The sequence below is a fragment of the Narcine bancroftii genome, chromosome 7 (genome assembly GCF_036971445.1).
Source record: "Narcine bancroftii isolate sNarBan1 chromosome 7, sNarBan1.hap1, whole genome shotgun sequence".
In the NCBI taxonomy this organism is placed as follows: Eukaryota; Metazoa; Chordata; class Chondrichthyes; order Torpediniformes; family Narcinidae; genus Narcine; species Narcine bancroftii.
Genome location: NC_091475.1, coordinates 167,622,738 through 167,642,019, shown reverse-complemented (window position 1 = coordinate 167,642,019; position 19,282 = coordinate 167,622,738). Strand labels below are relative to the sequence as shown.

At 36.7% G+C, this 19,282-nt stretch overlaps 1 protein-coding gene across 9 annotated transcripts in view; it reads right to left on the bottom strand.

Moving 5' to 3' along the window:
- The window catches only part of dync2h1 (dynein cytoplasmic 2 heavy chain 1), a 509,574-nt gene that overhangs the window by 304,056 nt on the left and 186,236 nt on the right, over positions 1 to 19,282 (bottom strand). For all 9 annotated transcript variants that reach the window (XR_011342189.1, XM_069891176.1, XM_069891173.1 and 6 more), the window contains 3 exons: positions 16,632 to 16,880; positions 8,152 to 8,260; positions 7,460 to 7,573 (listed from right to left, as the gene is read on the bottom strand). Coding sequence is in view for 8 of the 9 variants with exons in the window: in XM_069891176.1 (XP_069747277.1) it covers positions 7,460 to 7,573; positions 8,152 to 8,260; positions 16,632 to 16,880 (472 nt within the window). In the remaining variant the exon portion in view is untranslated. The remainder of the gene's footprint in view (positions 1 to 7,459; positions 7,574 to 8,151; positions 8,261 to 16,631; positions 16,881 to 19,282) is intronic.

Sequence of the window (19,282 nt, the reverse complement as noted above, 5' to 3'; positions counted from 1 at the left end):
GAACATAATTTTTCCCATACTTCTTTTTTTATCTTGATGTTTAGATCCTTTTCCCACTTCTGCTTTGGTTTATAGTTTATTTCATTTTCTTTATCTTGCAACTTAATGTACATGTTGGTTATAAATCTTTTAATTATCATTGTGTCTGTAATCACATATTCAAAGCTGCTTCCTTCAGGTAATCTCAAGCTGTTTCCCAATTTATCCTTTAAATAAGCTTTCAATTGATGATATGCAAACATTGTACCATGAGTTATTCCATATTTGTACTTCAACTGCTCAAATGTTAATAAATTATTTCACAAAAAACAATTTTCTATTCTTTTAATTCCTTTTCTCTCCCATTCTCTAAAGAAAAGGTTATCTATTGTAAAAGGGATTAGTGGATTTTGCGTCAATAATAATTTTGGTATTTGGTCATTCGTTTTTTTCCTTTCTGAGTGGATCTTCTTCCATGTATTAAGTAAATGATGCAATACTGGTGAGCATTTATATTGCACCAACTTTTCATCCCATTTATAAAGTATATGTTCCGGTACCTCTCACCTATTTTATCTAGTTCTATCTTAGTCCAGTCTGGTTTTTCCCTTGTCTGGTAAAAATCTGATAAATACCTTAATTGTGCGGCTCTATAATAATTTCTAAAGTTTGGTAACTGCAAATCACCTTGGTTATACCTCTCTGTTAATTTATCTAATGCTATCTTCAGTTTCCTCCCTTTCCACAAGAATTTCCTTATTATTCTCTTTAGTTCATTTTTCAAAATTTCTGTTAAGGGAATTGGTAATGTTTGAAATAAGTATTGTATCCTTGGGAACACGTTCATTTTAATGCAGTTTACCCTCCCAATCAACGTTAGCAGTAATTCTTTCCAATGTTCTAAGTCTTCCTGCAATTTCTTTATTAGTGGTTGATAATTTAGTTTGTACAAGTGGCTTAAGTTATTATCTAACCTGATACCTAGGTATCAGATTGCATGCGCTTGCCATTTAAATGGTGATTCTTTTTTAAATTCTGTATAACCCGCGTTACTCATTTTGATTACTTCAATTTTATTTGGGTTGATCTTGTACCCCGATATTTGTCCATATTCCTTCAATTTCTTATGTAATTCTTTTATTGATATCTCTGGTTCTGTTAGGTATACTCTGATATCATCTGCAAATAAGCTGATTTTATACTCCTTCTCCCTTATTTTTATCCCTTTTATTTTATTTTCTATTCTTATCAGTTCTGCCAAAGGTTCTATTGCAAAGGCGAACATTGAGGGGGATAATGGACATCTCTGTCTAGTTGACCTACTTAATTTAAATTGATTCGATACATATCCATTTACTGCTACCTTCGCCAACGGTCCATTATACAATGTTTTAATCCAATATATATATTTTTCTGGTAGATTGAACTTCTGTAATACTTTAAATAAGTAGTTCCACTCTACTCTGTCAAAGGCTTTTTCTGTGTCTAAAGTAACAGCCACTGTTGGTTTCTTATTTCCTTGAGCTGCATGAATTAGATTAATAAGTTTACAGACATTATTCGCTGTTCGTCTTTTCTTAATAAATCCAGTTTGATCTTGTTTTACTATTTTTGGTACACAATCGGCCAATCAGTTTGCTAATAATTTCCCTATTATCTTATAATCTGAGTTAAGTAGAGATATTGGTCTATATGATGCTGGTGTTAATGGATCCTTCCCAATCTTTGGTATTACTGTAATTATTGCTGTCTTACATGAATCTGGCAAGTTTTGTGTTTCTTCTACCTGGTTCATTACTTCCAGGAGAGGAGGAATTAATGACTCTTTAAATGTTTTATAAAATTCTATTGGAAATCCATCCTCTCCTGGTGTTTTATTGTTCGGCAGCTTTTTTAATATATCCTGTACTTCCTCTTTTTCAAATGGTTTTATTAGTTTGTTTTGTTCCTCTTCTTGCAATTTTGGCAGTTCAATTTTAGCTAAAAATTCCTCTATTTTATCATCTTTCCCCTCGTTCTCAGTTTGGTATAATTGTTCATAAAATTCCTTAAAGTTTTCATTAATCTCTGTTGGGTTATATGTAATTTGTTTGTCATTTTCCCTTGATACAAATACAGTTCTTTTAGCTTGTTCTGTTTTAAGTTGCCAGGCTAATATTTTATGTGTTTTTTCTCCCAGTTCGTAATACTTTTGCTTTGTTTTCATTATGTTCTTCTCCACCTTATACGTTTGTAATGTTCTGGTTTTTTTTGTGTCCACCAATTCTTTCCTTTTCATTATATCATCCCTTTTTACTAGTTCCTTTTCTGTACTTACTATCTCCCTTTCCAGCTGCTCTATTTCCCAATTGTAATCCTTTTTCATCTTAGCTACATAACTTATTTCTGTCCTCTAATGAAGGCTTTCATTGCGTCCCATAATATAAGTTTGTCTTTCATTGATTCCGTGTTTATTTCAAAATAGATTTTAATTTGGCGTTCAATAAACTCTCTAAATTCCTGCCTTTTAAGTTGCATGGAGTTTAACTTCCATCTATATGTTCTTGGTGGGATGTCCTCCACTTCTATTGCTAATAACAGGGGTGAATGATCTGATAGTAGTCTAGCTTTATACTCAGTTTTTCTAACTCTCCCTTGAATGTGGGCAGACAACAAAAACATATCAATTCTTGAGTATGTTTTGTGCCTACTCGAATAATATGAATATTCCTTCCCTCTTGAGTGTTGCCTCCTCCATATATCCATAAGTTTCATTTCCTGCATTTGGCAGGAAATTTGGCTACTCTGTTCTTTTTGCTTGTCTTTTGTCCAGTTTTATCCAACAATGGATCCAAATTAAGGTTAAAATCCCCTGCTATCAATATATTTCCTGGTGTGTCTGCAATCTTCAAAAAAAATATCCTGCATAAACTTTTGATCCTTCTCGTTAGGCGCATATATATATTGAGCAAATTCCAAAATTCTGAGTATATCTGACACTTTATCATTACATACCTCCCTGCTGGATCTATTATTTCCTCCTCTATTTTGATTGGTACATTTTTGTTAACTAATATGGCTACACCTCTAGCTTTTGAATTATAGGATGCTGCTGCTACATGTCCTACCCCATCTCTCTTTAATTTGTTATGTTCCACTTCAGTTAGATGCGCTTCCTGCACAAATGCTATATCTATTTTTTCCTTCTTCAATAAATTTAGTAGCCTCTTCCTTTTAATTTGGTTATGTATTCCATTAATGTTTATAGTCATATAGTTCAACGTGGCCATCTTATATCTTGCTTACACCTCTTTTCCACCTCCTTGCCTCCTCCATCCCCCTTTTTCCCATTTTCATCTCTTAGTTTTCCCTTATTAAACTCAATGTACGACAACACATTTAAAACATAAAACACCCCAACAGTTCCCACACCCAATAAGAGCTTAACCCCAAATGCTCCCCCCCACCTCTCTGAGTTGCCCCTTATCCCTTGCTGGGCAACCACAACTCCCCTTTCCATTTGGATTACGATCTTGCTTGCAAGCGTCAACTGATTTTGCAGTGACAGTTATTCCCTCTCCCCCCAGCACCCCCCAGAAAATACTTTTTTTTAAATATATACACACATATAACAAGGTTCTCTCCTTTTTTTTCTCCCTTACTTCTTTCCCTTCTCTTTTACCTCTTTAGTTCTTTGCATATTCAATATTTTTACATCTTTATATATACTTTATTGCCATTCTTCATTCTTGTTAAAACTCTTCATCTCTTCTTCTGTCCTGCAAACGTACTGCAAATTCTTGTGCTTCCTCCGGATCCAAGAACAGTCTGTTTTGCTCCCCGGGTATAAATATTTTAAGCACGGCTGAATGTCTTAACATCAATTTATAACCTTCTTTCCATAAAATCATTTTCGCTGTATTAAACTCCATCCTCCTCTTTAAGAGTTCAAAACTTATGTCTGAGTTAAAAAAAATTTTTTGACCCTTGTATTCTAATGGCTTATTATCTTCTCTAATTTTATTCCTTGCCCGTTCCAGTATATTTTCTCCTGTAGTATATCTCAAAAATTTTACTAAGATTGATCTTGGTTTTTGATGTGTCTGCGGTTTCAGTGCTAGTGCTCTGTGTGCCCTTTCTATTTCCATTTCTTCCTGCATTTCTGTCATTCCCAGGACCTTCGGGATCCATCCTTTTATAAATTCCTTCGTGTCTGTGCCTTCTTCACCCTCCTTCAGGCCCACTATTTTTATGTTGTTTTGCCTACTATAATTTTCCAACATATCAATTTTCTGAGATAACAACTCTTGTGTCTCTTTAATTTCTTTGTCACTATCTTCCAATTTTTCTCTTAAATCATAAACTTCCATTTCTACAGCTGTTTCCTGCTCTTCCACATTCTCTACTCTTTTCCCTATTTCTGTCATGACCAGCTCTAAACTTTGCATTTTATCTTCTGCTCTTTAATTTTCCTTTTAATTGCACTAAATTCTAATGATAACCATTCTTTTAATGATCTCATTTGTTCTTCAAAAAAAAGCTTTATCTATATTCTGTCTATCAGTTTTACCTTCTATTTCTCTGTGAAGATCTTGGTCGTCTTCTTCCTCTTCTTCAGTGTCTGTACCCGTGTTTTGTGTTTTCTTTTCTTCTGAGCTGCCTGTATCTCTTTGTCAGGCCTCCTCTTGGTGGGCCTCTTGTTGTTGGTCCTCCCCTCCTGGGCTGCTCGTCTGTCGGGCCTCCTGTCATTGATCCTCTTGTCGGTCACCCCTCCGTCTTTCTCCCTTGTCTATTTCCTCGCTCCCTCCTCTACACCCTGCCTCGTCCTCCAGCTGAGTGCCCTGGCCTCTGGCGTCCCTCAGCTGTTTGCACTGTGGCTGCCCACTCCTCTGCTGAGCCCCCCTCCCGTAGGTGTCCTCTTTTTCTTTTGATTGCGCACTGTGCACTTTTATTTGGCTCCGAGAGCCATTTTTGAAGTCCACCAGTCGGAAGGTCGCGACTCCGCAGGGCAGGCACTAACTCGGGGATTGGGCACTCCTCGCCACCACAGCTCCCTGTTCCTTTGTGCAGGTAAGGTCTTCTTCTTTCTTCTCCGGCGACTTTTCTACTTTTTTTTCGGTTGTTTTTACTTTCTCCTTCTTGGGTGCCATCTTCTTTCTCTTCTCTGTCACTTTATCTTCTATTTCTTATATTTTATTTTTGTTGTGCTTTGTCTTTTCCTAAGTTTTTTCCTATTTTTCTGGAGAGTGCTGTTTTTCCCGACAGGCCACTACTCCATCACGTGACTCCCCCCATCAAACTTTGGTTGAGTTGCATTTGGATCATGTAATTCATGTTACCCAATTACAGGAAGGGTGTGAAGGCTTTAAAATGAATACAGTTTGCAGGCTAATTGGGGTATTTTGGTGCCATGGGCTCATGGGACAGAAGGGCCTATTACTGTACTGTTAAATTTTTAAATGTTTAAAAAGATTTACCAGGGTGCTGCCTGGATAAGAGGCTATGAGCTATAAGGAGAGGTTGTACATTTTTTTCTAGAATAGCAGAGGCTGAGGGAAGAACTGAAATTCATTTATAAGAAGCGTAAATAGGTCAGAAATGTCAAATATTAGACAACATGTATTTAAAATAAGAGGGAAAAAATTTAAAGGACATGTGTTAAGCAAGCTTTTATTTTACACAGAGAATGGTAGGTCCCTGGAGTAGTGGTGGAAGCAGATACAATGGAAGCATTTAAGAAACTTTTAGATAGATATACATATCTGGAGGAAATAGATTGGCATGGATCACATGCAGGCAGAAGAGATTTAGTTTAATTTGGCACAGACATTCTGGGTGGAAGGGCCTGTTGCTGTACTGTACTGTTCCATGTTCATTAATAACAATTATGACTACATTCTCTGCAACTTGAAAGGTTTTAGCTGAACAAACTTTCAATATTAAGATCAATTGATAAGGGTAAATTAAGAGAAACATTTACTCTTCTGGGGGCAACTTAAATTGTGGGACATCATCTAAAAATTAGAGAAAGCCCTTCCAGCAGCTGTTAGAAAGCATGCATCAGATAACTTGGAAACCTTTCCAACAATATCAATCGACAGAAGACCAAATGCTAACATTTAAATGGTATATTGGTAAATATATATTAGGAACAATACAAATAGTTAAATGCCATATCAGCCATGCTTGAATTGAATGGCAGACTGAGCTCATGGAGCTGAAATTTCTTCTTATTTCTATGAGGATTTAGTGGTAGGACATGCAGATGTCATCCAGTTACCAATTTAAAGCCAAAGTTAACAATAGTCAACTGAAACCCTCAACTATCAACTTACTTCTAATATGATGCCTGCACCTCCAATTTTATAAATGGAGTTGTGTTCCCATCATATTCTAAAGGGCATTGATGTACATGACACTAAAGTCTGCAGAAAATATTAAAAGGAAGTTCAAGACATCAGTTAGCATGGAGCATTGATTAAATGAAAACTGGAGAAGAGTCCACGAAGCAACAAAACCAGTAGCCATAGAAGGGAAACTCACCCACACTACATTTGGATTATTTATAGGAATAAAAAGATGGATGGAAAATATATTTTTTTTAATTGTTGGAAATATTCATAAGATTAGGCAACCCTGGGCATAAAAACAGAAGTTTCAGGTCACTTACTTTTTAAAAAGTTAAAGAAAAAAAGTCATGACACAGAAAGGGGAAGAAGAGAAACAAGAGGAAAAGCGAAAGGCACAAAATTAAATCACAAAAAAGGATAGTGAGCCAAGTAAAAGGAGTGTTAAACTACAAAAGGTAGATGTGGAGGGATTTCCACTGATGCTGGATATTTCCTCCATTTTCTTTTTTATATTGGATATGCAAATTGATCCACAGTATGTGGAGGCTGTTGGGGTTTAAGCGAAGGAAATGATAAACACTATTTGGAAGGGGGAATGGGTAAGAGAGACTAATTATGGAAAACAGAGCAGAGGTGGTCAACAGTACTATCAGTTTATGGCAGAGAAGAAACTACGGTTAACAAAAAGACATTATGAGCACTGGTGTAGAAGGTATGACATGGAACAGAAATGACAGTGCTAGAGAAACTGGGTGGAAGGAGGCATTGTCATGTTAGAGCCAAGTGTTACATTGACAGTATGTTTTGTTAGAAAGGCATAGGCTTTGGAGTAAACAATCAAAAGTTACATGAATTGGAATGCAAAAACAGGACATCAGGTTTTACCTCTGACCTTTTAATGTAGCCATTCTGCAAGCATGAGGAATCAACAGCAAATTGTGCAAATGAAGATCACATGTAGACTAAACCAGGAAAGAGCAAAGATTTCCAATCCAGACAGGCATTGTCTACTATGAATATCCAACAAATTTCCTGATTTATAAAATATGATTTCATGATTTTACATTCACTGTGAAATTTGAGCACATGGATACCTAGTCCATACCAACTAAACAAATGCATGCTGCTATACAGATTTAAATTTTACTTACTACATGTAAAGTAGTTAAAGATGGGTCCAAGGAATCCATCTTGAGAAGCCTGGTCTTTTAAAGGTGACAGAAATGGTTCCAGTTCTTCTGGTGTATACAGGCCTGGCACTTCACCTTACATAATTCAGTACAAGAATTAAGCAACAATTTTAAACATGATATGTCTATATAGATGAAGTCTAACTGGTAAATTATATTTGTTAGGCAAAACTAAACAGCGTGCACATAGTGAATGCTAAAACAAAAGTATATGCATTTCAGGATCCTCCTTTGGATAACAGAAGCTAAGTAATTTTATAACCTCAAAAGCAATTTTGATATATGCTCTATATTTTCAGAAATTAGATTTCTGAAAATAATTTGTCTGAACAAGAGAAGACAAAGAAACAAATGCAACAAAGAGCAAAGGTTGAAGAATTTAGCCCACTGCTTCAGAAACTTTGAAAGTGAAAAAGAATCTCAATCACTCTCTCTCTCTTTCTCTGTATAACATAGAAGGAGGTCATTCACCCCACTGAGTTAATGCCATTTTTCCATACCAGGATATCAATCCCATCTCCTACTTATTTCTCTATGACTTTCCCTCTCACACATGCTAATCAATACCCACTGATTCTCCCAAAGCCTCTACAATGGTGCTCAAGTACTTCAGCAGACAATAATCCAATGGTTTCTGAACTATAGGTACCGACCTGAAGATAGTAGGCTGTTCACCATCTCAAGGAACTGAGTGTGCACAAATTGGTAGTCCTCCAGGAGCAACACTACCTGATATCCATCAAGACCTGCAAGCTGCATCACCTGGATAAAAAATTCAATGATGGAAAATATATAAAGGAATACTTTGACTGGAGTACACAATACAAATTCTGACAGCTGAAGTTCAAAATCCACATTGGGATACAAAAAGCAATACCATCCCTCATACAAAACTTGTAACAAAAATATTTCTGCAAAATGATCAGGGAAGGTCAATTCTGGATTGTTTACCTAAGATAACAACTTGAGAAAAAGAAAGCGAACTCCTGTTGTTTTGCTCAGGAAGGTGGGGTTTTGCAAGACATGAGTCACATGCTCTCTTTGGAGTTTCAGTTGGAAGAGAGAGAGCTGAGTTAACAGCTCAGTCAGTCAGTCAGTATGTGGGACACTGATAAGTCACTGAAAAGTGCAATCCAAGGAAAACTGTTTGAAACTGATGAAAGCAAATTCCAGAGCAGTAGATGGCTGTAAGTGCTATCTGTCTGATGTTTCTCTTGAAATAGAGGAAGGAATGGAATGGAACTCTGTGGTAGCTTGAAGAAAGAGGTTACCATCTAGAAGACCCTGATTGGGCAAGTTTCATCAGCGAGACCCTGAGGTGCTAGTGATGGTACCTCAGTTGTGGAAATCCTGAAGCAACAAATATCTCTCTGCAAACCCTACAAGAACCTTCCTGAGTGGTAAACATTTACCTTACAAGCACCAAGCCTGGTGAACTTTATACATGTTAAATTCTGTGCACAGTATGGCGATTGACTGCAACCAGAGAACTTGGAAGAAGGAGAAATGAGATTGAACTGTGAACCAAAAAACTTTTCTTGAATTTACACACACATTGCATACATGTGCGCTTAGAATTAGAAGGGGGTTAATTTGGGTTAGTTAAGTATAGAGTTAAGTTAATGTTTGATTCTATTTTCATGTTTGAAGTTGATTAAAAATAACTTTTGTTTTGAAAGCCACTTGACTTGGTGAATGTCTATTGCTGCTGGGTTTTGGGGTCCTTTGGGCTCGTAACAGAGACAAAGATATATTGCCGACATTTCCGCCCTGAGCCCTTCTTCAAGGAAAAAAGAAAGTCAGAAAGTCTCAGATTTCAAACAATGGGGGACCAATCCAGACCAACAAAAGGTGTTAATTGTATGCGATAAGGAACTAGATTGATTTTATCATGTCTTTGTGAAAGGAGACAGGGAATGGAGAGACAACGGGGGAAGCAGGGTGTGGTGGGGGATGGTTCAACAAAAGCCAGAGAAGTCGATATTAATGCCATCCAGTTGGAGGGTGCCCCGTAGGAAGATGAGGTTCTTCTTCCAATTTACGGGTGGTCTCAGTCTGACAGTACATGAGACCATGGACAGACATGTCAGCGAGGGAATCGGTGGAGAATTGAAATGAGTGGCCACTGGAAGTGGCAGCAGTCAGAGCCAAGGTGCTTAACAAAACGATCTCCCAGTCTGTGTCCAGTTTCTCTGACGTAGAGGTGAACACTACCATGTGAAACTTCAATAATATCTTTCAGGATTGAAAGGCTTAACAAAAAAAAACATCATTCCAGATATGATTCTGGCCAATTAACATCAAATTTGCATGAATCTTTCATGACACGTGCAATCAATGATGGCCATTCTCACGTCGAGTTAAGAATTCACATTTGGATCTAAATTGTAATGATTAATACATTCATCAAGTTAGAGATGGAGAGTCTTTGGAATGAAAACTTGACTGAATGGTGCAACAAAAATAACCTTGCTCTCAATTACACCAAAACTAAAGAGCAGAATATTGACTTCAGGAAAGGAAAGCCAGAGGTATACAATCCAATGATCATTGGGAGAATCAGAGGTGGAGAAGATGAGCAAATTTAAGTTCTTGGGAGTCACTATCTCGGAAGATCCTTCCTGGACCTAACACACCAATGGCATTATGAGGAAAGCATGTCACCACTTCTACTTCCTCAGGAGTTTGCAGAAGTTTGGTAATACATCAGGAACCCTTGAAAATTTCTACAGATGTGTGGTGGGAAATGGCTTCCAAAAGGCAGTGGACACAGTCCAGAACATCACAGCAAATCCCTCCTCACAACTGAGCATATCTAAAGGGAACACTTTCGTCAGAGAACAGCAGCAATCTTCAAAGATCCTCAGCTCCCAGCACATGCATTTTTCTCATTGCTGCCATCAGGAAAGAGGTATGGGTAGCACAAGACTCGCACCACTAGGTTCAGGAACAGCTGCTACCCCACCCCCCCACTGTTTGACTCCTCAACAAGAAACTCAATCAGAAATTTGTTTAAAGATTCTTATTTGTGCATTTTATGGATCTTCTTTTTGTTCTCTCTGTATTGTCAGTTTGTTTATTATCTGTTTACAGTTCTTTTATTTGTTTGCATGATTTACACTGTGTACAGTTTTTTGTACTACCAATTAGTTATTCTGTCATGCCATCAGGAAAATGGAATCTCAGGGTTGTATGTGATGTCATATATATTCTCTGACAATAAATCTGAAATCTAAGGGGTTCAAAGGATATGGGGTTAGTGAAGAGAAAAAAATAACTTCATTTTGAACAAAATAAAGCATAACATCTTCAACCTTGACTGAGGCATTTATTTACTCTCTCCAAATTCAGTAACCTGTGTGACAGATTATATTTTATATTGTATATTGTATATGTTTTAAAGAAGAAATTGTGGCATGGTTTTTTTTAGTATAGGTCACATACAAACGCTTTAAAAAAGATCTCATATAAAATGCAGGAGCTCTGCTCAAACCAGACAGTTCAGCCTCCGAGTGTCTTTGAACAAACTTTGAAGAATGCCTATAAGAACTTCACAAGTAGGTGTTAATTGGACATGCGGTGGAGCAATGAATTATTGTTTTGGAAAGAAACAGATGAATGAACTCAGATTAGGTCCGGAGGAGGGAGAGGGAGAGGGAGAGAGGGAGAGAGAATTCAGTTCTACAGTTCAGCAGTAGCTGCTGGGACTGGATCATGTCAAGCTGGCAAGCTTGTGGAAAAACCCCATTTGGAAGACAGGTTGTGAGCTCTTAGTTCAGCCTGGTCAAAGCCCTTATGGTTCATGCAGAGGAGAGGACTGGCTGCTTAATGTTTCGAATAAGGGAAACAAAAAGGAACTCTGTGGTGACCTGAAAGGATGAGGTTATCATTTCGAAAACCCTGATGGGGCAAGTTACTTCAGCAAGACACTGAAGTGGCTGATCGAAAGGAATCAGTTTGTGTGTGTCCAAAGAACAACAAATCTCTCTCTGAAAACTGACAAGAACCTTCCTGAGTGGTAACCATTTACCTTTCAAGCACAAAAGCCTGGTGAAATTCATAAATGTTAAATTCTGTGCACAATATAAGAATTGCCTGATACCATTGAACTTGGAGGAGTGAGAAGTGAGTCGGATTATGAATCACAGAACTATTTCTGAACTTATATACACATTACATACATGTGTGCTTAGAATTAGAAGGGAGTTAAGCTAGGTTGAGATAATAGTGGGGGGCATGGCAAGATGGCGTAAGGATCAGACGTGCCTTCCAGTCCTCTCCTGACTCTATCTTATTGTTTTGTCTAGAAATGCCCATTAAAATTCTTTAAAAGTTTAGATAATTTCAGTGCTGTTAATTTAACTTATGATGGTACAATTGGTGGAAAAGAGCAAAGTAAAAACGACAACAGTTCATCAAAAAACTACATTTTCCAAAAGTTCAAATTTTGGAGCCTACCTACAGGAAAGACACCGGGACTCAGCATGAAATGGATCCCAGGAGAGAGGTACAGTGTTCGGATGTAGAGCTCTATGTTACATCGGTAGAGCCCCCTAAAGAGGGCGCCAAACAGCCTTTAGAACAAAGAGTTACTCAAAGGCATTTGTCAACTGTAGAGGTGGCGCTGCAAACTCCATCTTTTGAGATACAAGAACCTATACAACTTGATGTACTGGGAGAATTTAATACATTATGGACTGGGGAAAACACCGGCCAGCGTCCTCCAGTCATTGCTGGAGAGGCTGTGGCTGGGGTTTTCACACGCAGTCATACTACAAGGAAGGCAACCAGAATGAAGGAAGGAATAGAAGATCCTTTGGAGAAGAAGCAGGAATCTGTTGAGCCAAAATCTCTTCCAATTGAAAAGATTTTTGTGAATCTTGAATCTAAATTATCTTATACAATGCAGGGATTATTCAAGATTATGACTGAACTTGGTACTAGGTTTAATACTTTGGTGAAAATATATTCTCAACAGATGGCTGAGTTTGGAGCTTTTAAGCTTGAAGTGAGAGATAAATTTAATTCGTGTGAAGAAGATATAGACGAAATATGGGATCAAGTTTTTGATGTGACCAAAATGGTCGAAGACTTACAAACTCAAAATAAAAATTTGGTGAAAAAGATTGAATATTTGGAAAACCAATCCAGACGGAACAATATAAAGATTATTGGTTTGCCGGAAGGTATGGAGGGACCAGACCCAAGAAAATTTTTTACTGAATGGATTCCGCAGGTGCTGGGTCAAGAACATTTCCCGGAAGGTATAATACTGGAACGTGCTCACAGAGCCTTGCGTAGAAGACCTATTTCAGGTCAAAGTCCAAGACCTGTTTTGGTTCGTTGCTTGAATTATTACGACAGAGAAATAATTTTACGAGTGGCTATTAGAAATGCACAACATTTTGAATCTTGATGATTCAAAATAATCGAGTTTTCTTCTATGCGGATTTGAGTCAAGAAGTTATGTTCCAACGATGGGAATTCAATCCTGCTAAAGAGTTGTTGTGGAAGAAAGGTTACAAGGCAACCTTTAGATATACAGCTGTTTTGAAGGTTTTTCAAGATGGTTGCCAACCAAAGATCTTTGATTCTCCAAAGGAAGCTATAGCATTTGCTCAAGAGCTGCCAATTACTCAGTTTCAACAGAGACATAGTCCGCCTCGATCTCTAAGGAGACAAGAGATGGAAGAAAAGAGCTGTGCTCCAAGAAGGAATGGTTGTAATGGTGACTCGGCAGTTGGAGCTGATTAAAAGAAGAATTGTTCTTTTTTTTTCTAATTTTTTTTTTAAAAAAAGGGATATTAAATAATGATGATGTTAGTTTAAGATGAAGTGAGAGTTGGGGGTGAGAACTGGATAGGCACTATTTCCTGAAAGTCATCTGCTATGTGTGAGTTATCTCACACCCATTTTTTTTTGGGAGTTATCGCATTGCGCGGTTTAGACGGGAGGGGGTATTTTTAACCTCCTACCCGTTTTTTTCCCTTTTTTTGTATTATTAGATTAAAGAGTGAAGGGTTTTTTTTGTTTAAATATAAAAAAAAGCATAAGAAAGTATTTGATTGTTTAAAAAAAAACTAAAAATTGATGTGGTTTTTTTGGTAAAGTTTATTCAGTAGATAAGGAATATCTGAAATTTAAATGTGAATGGGATGGCTAAGTTTTTTTTATATTTTTTCTTTAACTTTAAGGTGAAAGGAGTTGTAATTCTGGTGTATATTATTTTGCTATTTTAGTTATAGAACGAAGGGAATAAAGGTGAAAGTTAAAAATTGAATTGTACAATTCTTAATGAGCCTTGAATTTTGTTTGTGGTTTATGCTCCATTTGTTGAAGATATAGATTTTGTTGTAGATGTGTTTTTATTATTTGGATATCTGAATTTTAACGTAATGATTGGGGATATTTAAATGTGGTATTGGAGCTTTTATTGGATAACTATTCAAGAGTAAAAGGGAAAAATGGTGGAAGAGTACTAAAATTGAATTGTACAATGCTAAATGAGGTTTGAATTTTGTTTTAAGATGGTGGTTTATGTGACAATTTTTTTTAAGAATTGATTATTCTTTAAGAATTTTTGATGGATAATGTTACTAACTTTACTAATTTTTTATATTAAGTTTGAGTTAAATATATGTTTCATCTTAACTCTGTTAAATATATGCATTTAAGTTTGATTTAAATATGTTTTTTAAGTCTGATATCTTAGTATTAATTATTTTTCTTTTTGTTAGTATTTTAATCGGTTATGTTTTTGTTTTTTTTGTAAGTGGTTTTTTTTCTCACATATATTATTAACTTTATTAATTCTTCACTCTTTATTTTTTGGGGGAAAGGGGGGTTGGACTAATTTGAGTTGGGTTATTAATGTGTAATAATTATTGGGAAGGGTATAGTTTATTTAGATTACTGATATTGTATTGTAATTTTATTATTTTATTCTTAATTTTTTTAACATAATCCTATATGTTATTCATGTTATAAAATCTTAAAGTTTAAAAAAAAATGTTGAGATAATAGTAATAAATTAGAGTTTGATCCTGTTAAGATAAATAAAAACAATTTTTGTTTAAATCACCATTTGCCTTGGTGAATTTCTATTGCTGCTGGGTTTTGGGGTTCACTGGGCTCATAACATCTGGAAATTCAGAGGTATATACTTTAGGGCTTCTCATCCATAAAGTGCTAAAGCTCCAGTTAGATAATTGGGTACTCATTTTGGCCTGAAGACCTCATCATAACGTAAATGGAATTGTGGGTGAAGCCTGTACAGCTTAGTCAAGTGTTTTGGAGGAGAAAACATGAAGGCTTACTAAGTTGTAAAATCAGACATCAAAAGTGTTTTTAGGGCATTAGATGTGCTATCATGGATGTTGGGAGGAGGAATCTGTCAGAATTTGAAGTGAGGTTGGCAGTCTGGGTTCAGGGCAAACCAAACTTCACAAGAAGCAGATATTAGGTTAATAGAAATGGGCTTGAACCTACTTCAGATAGGTCAAGAACCTTAATCAATATATCCAGTAAATGTTGAAGATACTGTGCTTCATCCGTTCAAAACTAAATAACTTTATTTTACTCTGCTGTTGGAACTTAGAAACATAATAAATAGAGTCAGGTGTAGACTATTTGGCCCCTTGTGCAATTCTATCCTTTAGTGACATCTTGGCTGATATTTTATCTCAGTTCCATTTTCTTGCACTAATCCCATGTCTGGAAATAGCTACACAAGTGAATGTGATATTAATGTGGCCTTCAAATGCCATTGCACCCAAACAGTAATCACTACCAATCTTAATTTTTTGCCCATTATATCAGAGTGCAACAAAAAAGCTATGTAATAGAAAAATTAATATTCAGCAAGTCAGACAGCATTTGTGGAAACTGAAAAATGTTAGAAATGTACCTGCAAACATAGTCATTTTTTTCTTTACAATTATTTTAACTAGCTATTTTAATTGTGTTTTATTTGCACATAAATATCCAAAATAATTGGCAAATTTGATTAGAACATTGGCTATTGAGTAGCTATTAAATGGTTTAGGCAACAGCCGGTTAAATTTAATCTTGATAAATGTAAGGTGATGAATCTTCAATTTTAATTGTTTATTGTCACATGAACTGAGATACAGTGAAAATATGTGTTTTGCTTGCTACTTAGACAAGCCAACCTATACTTAATGGAACATAGTGCAAGGATAAAAGCAAAATTGCAGGGGATAATATCACATCAAACAAAGGTCCAGGGTAGAGTGTTAAAGGGAAAAAAAGTACAATTAAAGAGGCAAAACATCAGCTTTTAGGTTCAGACAAGATCATTGTATCCTTGTTTTCAAACTGGTGTATCTTCCACCTGATGAGAGGAGGGAGAAGAGTATGTGACCAGGGGGATGTATGCTTTAATATGTTGAATACCTTCTCGAGGAATCTATTCCAAAGATTTCTGAAGGTGGAAGCACAGGTAGATGGAGTGCTGATAAAAAATATAGGATGCTTGCCTTCATTGGCTCGGGCATAGAAAATAAGAGTAAGATGATCTTGGTACAACTTTATAAAATGTTGGAATAAATAATGTATGCACCATTGGTCACTGCACATTAGGAAAGATGTGATTGCTTTGGAGAAGGTGGAGAGGAGATTTATCAGGATGTTGCTTGATATGAGGCTAGAGTGGATAGGCTGGACTTGATGAGGTATGCATAACTATGAGGCATAGAAAGGCTCGACGGTAAGAAACTTTTCTTCATGGCATTGATTTAAGGAAACAAGAGATGAAAGGAAGAATTCTTTTTAAAATGTGTGCAGCTGCAGCAAGTAAGAATTTTGGTGCATATGTACATTGGACAATGTATATGACAAGAAAATCATTATCAATATCAATAGTATAGGTGTAGTACTATTGCACTCTGCTCACCATTGATTACCATCCAGAGAAATACCCATTTATCCCAAATCTATCAATGCTGATACATTATCCCCAATTCCATTTCTCAATTACTTAAAGCTAATGTTGCATTGCTATTGCCAACCTAGAGACGCAGTCTACATGGTAAGTTTATAAAAATATTTACATATTTTTCAAAGCTACATAATAGTCTTATACATAAATGAATGAATAATATGGTTCACTTACATGCTTTAAATCATTTTTGAACTGTTTAACCTCGTATCCTCTAGAAATCTTCGGAGTAAACAATATTGCTCCATGCATGTGACTGACGACACAGGTGGCCGTTCTACGACCTACACCACTTTGTCCTGCGAGTAGGAGCGAGCCTCCAGGACAGCTCAGCACTCGGTCAATTCTTGCCATATAATCCAAAACCTCATAGAAAAGCAAAATATCCATCTCCCTATTGTCTCTTCCATACTGAACAATGCCCTAGGAGAATTGATAGTGATTGATTATAAACCAAGACAGAGACACAAGAGTCTGTAGATGCTATAATCCAGGGCAAAAAACCAAACTGCTGCCGGAACCTATTAGGTTAGGCATTTTGGGTCAAAACCTTGTATCAGGACTGAAAGTGTAGAAGGAAATAGTCAGTATAAAGAAGGTAGGGTGAGACAGTCTGGCAAGCGATAGGTGGAACCAGATGAAGAGGAGGATAATGGCTCACTATTTTTCCATCATCCCCCTTCCTCCTGGCTCTCTCGTCTTCCTTCTGAGCATCCTCCATTTTCATTAAAACCTCTCCCCCCCACCCCCCAACATTCTTGCCCCTGTCTCCTTTCTTCTTGTTCGGTCTCTCTCTCTTCCATTTTCCCTCTGTATCTTTTCACAGAGCCTGTCAATTCTCTCCTTTCCTTTTATCATATCCAATCAAACACCTTTTGTTTATTGGTCTAGACTCCTCCCCTTCCCATTCTTCCACCTTCCAGGCCTGAAACATCAGTAATATATCTTTACCTCCTATGGAGGCTGCGAGACTGACTGAGATCCTCCAGCATTTACTATGTGTTTTTATGTCGATCACCTGTCAACCCTTTCCTCTCCCTTATTTATACTGGGTATGCACCCTCACCCCACCCCCTACTCTCAGTCCCGATGAAGGATCTCAACCTAAAATGTCAACCATCCATCTGATCCACTGATACTGCCTGATCCACTGTTGCTCCAGCAGCTTGTTTAGTAATAGTAAATATTGTGTTTTAAAGAATCCTGTTTATTGCACTAATGCAGCAAATGAGAGACAATACCTGCATTAAAGTTATAAAGATTATTATCAGATTAAATGCATCAAACAAAAAAATCAAATTTGTTAGCGACTCTCACACAGCAGTTTATCTAATTTATATCTTATTTTTGTGCAAAATGCCAGCCTAAAGATACAAGGATGAAAACAATTAAACAGAACACTTTAGGTTTAATTACAAGTTTTCTAATATGTCATTTACACAAAGTGGAACTGCAAACACTTTTTTTTTTGTTTACCATGCTATTCCAACATCAACACAATGCCTGAACCTCCTGACAAACTCAGATTCATTTCACTTTCCATTTTCTCCAGAGTAAATAATGCACCTGATGCCAGAGATTATAACAATTTTCTAGTCATTGGCAGGAATATTGCTTTGTTAAAAATGTGATTTTGCAGTCACTCTCCTGGAGAGCCTAAACATGGGAATAGTGCTTAATCTAAAGTTGAATCATGGGCTCTTGATGATTTATATCCTTAGATGCCGAAGGAAATTCAAGAAGAAATAGTAGACATTGCATAGAATTTCCTGAAATTCTTTAGAAACAAAGATAGTGCCAGAGAACGGCAAAGTGTGATCTCTATTTCTAAAAAGAGAACAAGAACCAGACAGCAAAATGTAACAAATCTTAGCTCAAATTCACTGGTTAGTAGATGATCAAACTTGAAAATAGAATGCAATTGTAAGCAATGACTAAACAAGAGCAGACTGCACTTTTTTTTGTGAAAATAACAGGGAGAGGTTAAAGAAACATAACTTGTATTCCCTTTATCTCCAAGTATAGTGAACATGAAGGTGAAACTAATTCAGGGCAATAGGATAAAGGGTTCCTGGTAGGAAGCTTCCAAATAAGTAAATGACCTGGCCCTGAATTCATGAAATAATACTATGACCAAATGGAGGGATAAATAGTGGCACAAGAAAGATCAACAAGAGGCTAATCCAGAAAGTTTTTCCATGCTGAAAAATGCAGAGTGGAAATTTAAACCACTGGCTTGTCTGAAATTATCACCACTTTAATGGGCTGAATGGCAAATTGATAATTATTCCAACTCAGAATCAGCAATGTGAAAATGTATCCACAGGAAGTTTCTTAAATTATTTCAATACAAGATGTTGCAGGAGCAATTTTATGCATCCTTACAAAACAGAGAGAAGCATACCTTTGATTCTTTTGAATTTGCAATTCCATTTTATGAAAGTCTAAAAGGCTTTTAAGATTCAAATTCATATACATCAAATCATTAATAATTTAGTGGTAATATTAATTCAGTTGTAATAGATTGTTTCATTCAGCCAAAAAAAATCTAAATTAGGTTGTTCTTTAAAGGTTAGGTATCTTAACATAACACGATCTTGTTATATGGCGAGCTCTCCACTGGCCACCGTGACAGAGGTGCACCAAAGAAAAGGTACAAGGACTGCCTAAAGAAATCTCTTGGTGCCTGCCACATTGGCCACCGCCAGTGGGCTGATATCGCCTCAAACCGTGCATTTTGGCGCCTCACAGTTTGGCGGGCAGCAACCTCCTTTGAAGAAGACAGCAGAGCCCACCTCACTGACAAAAGGCAAAGGAGGAAAAAC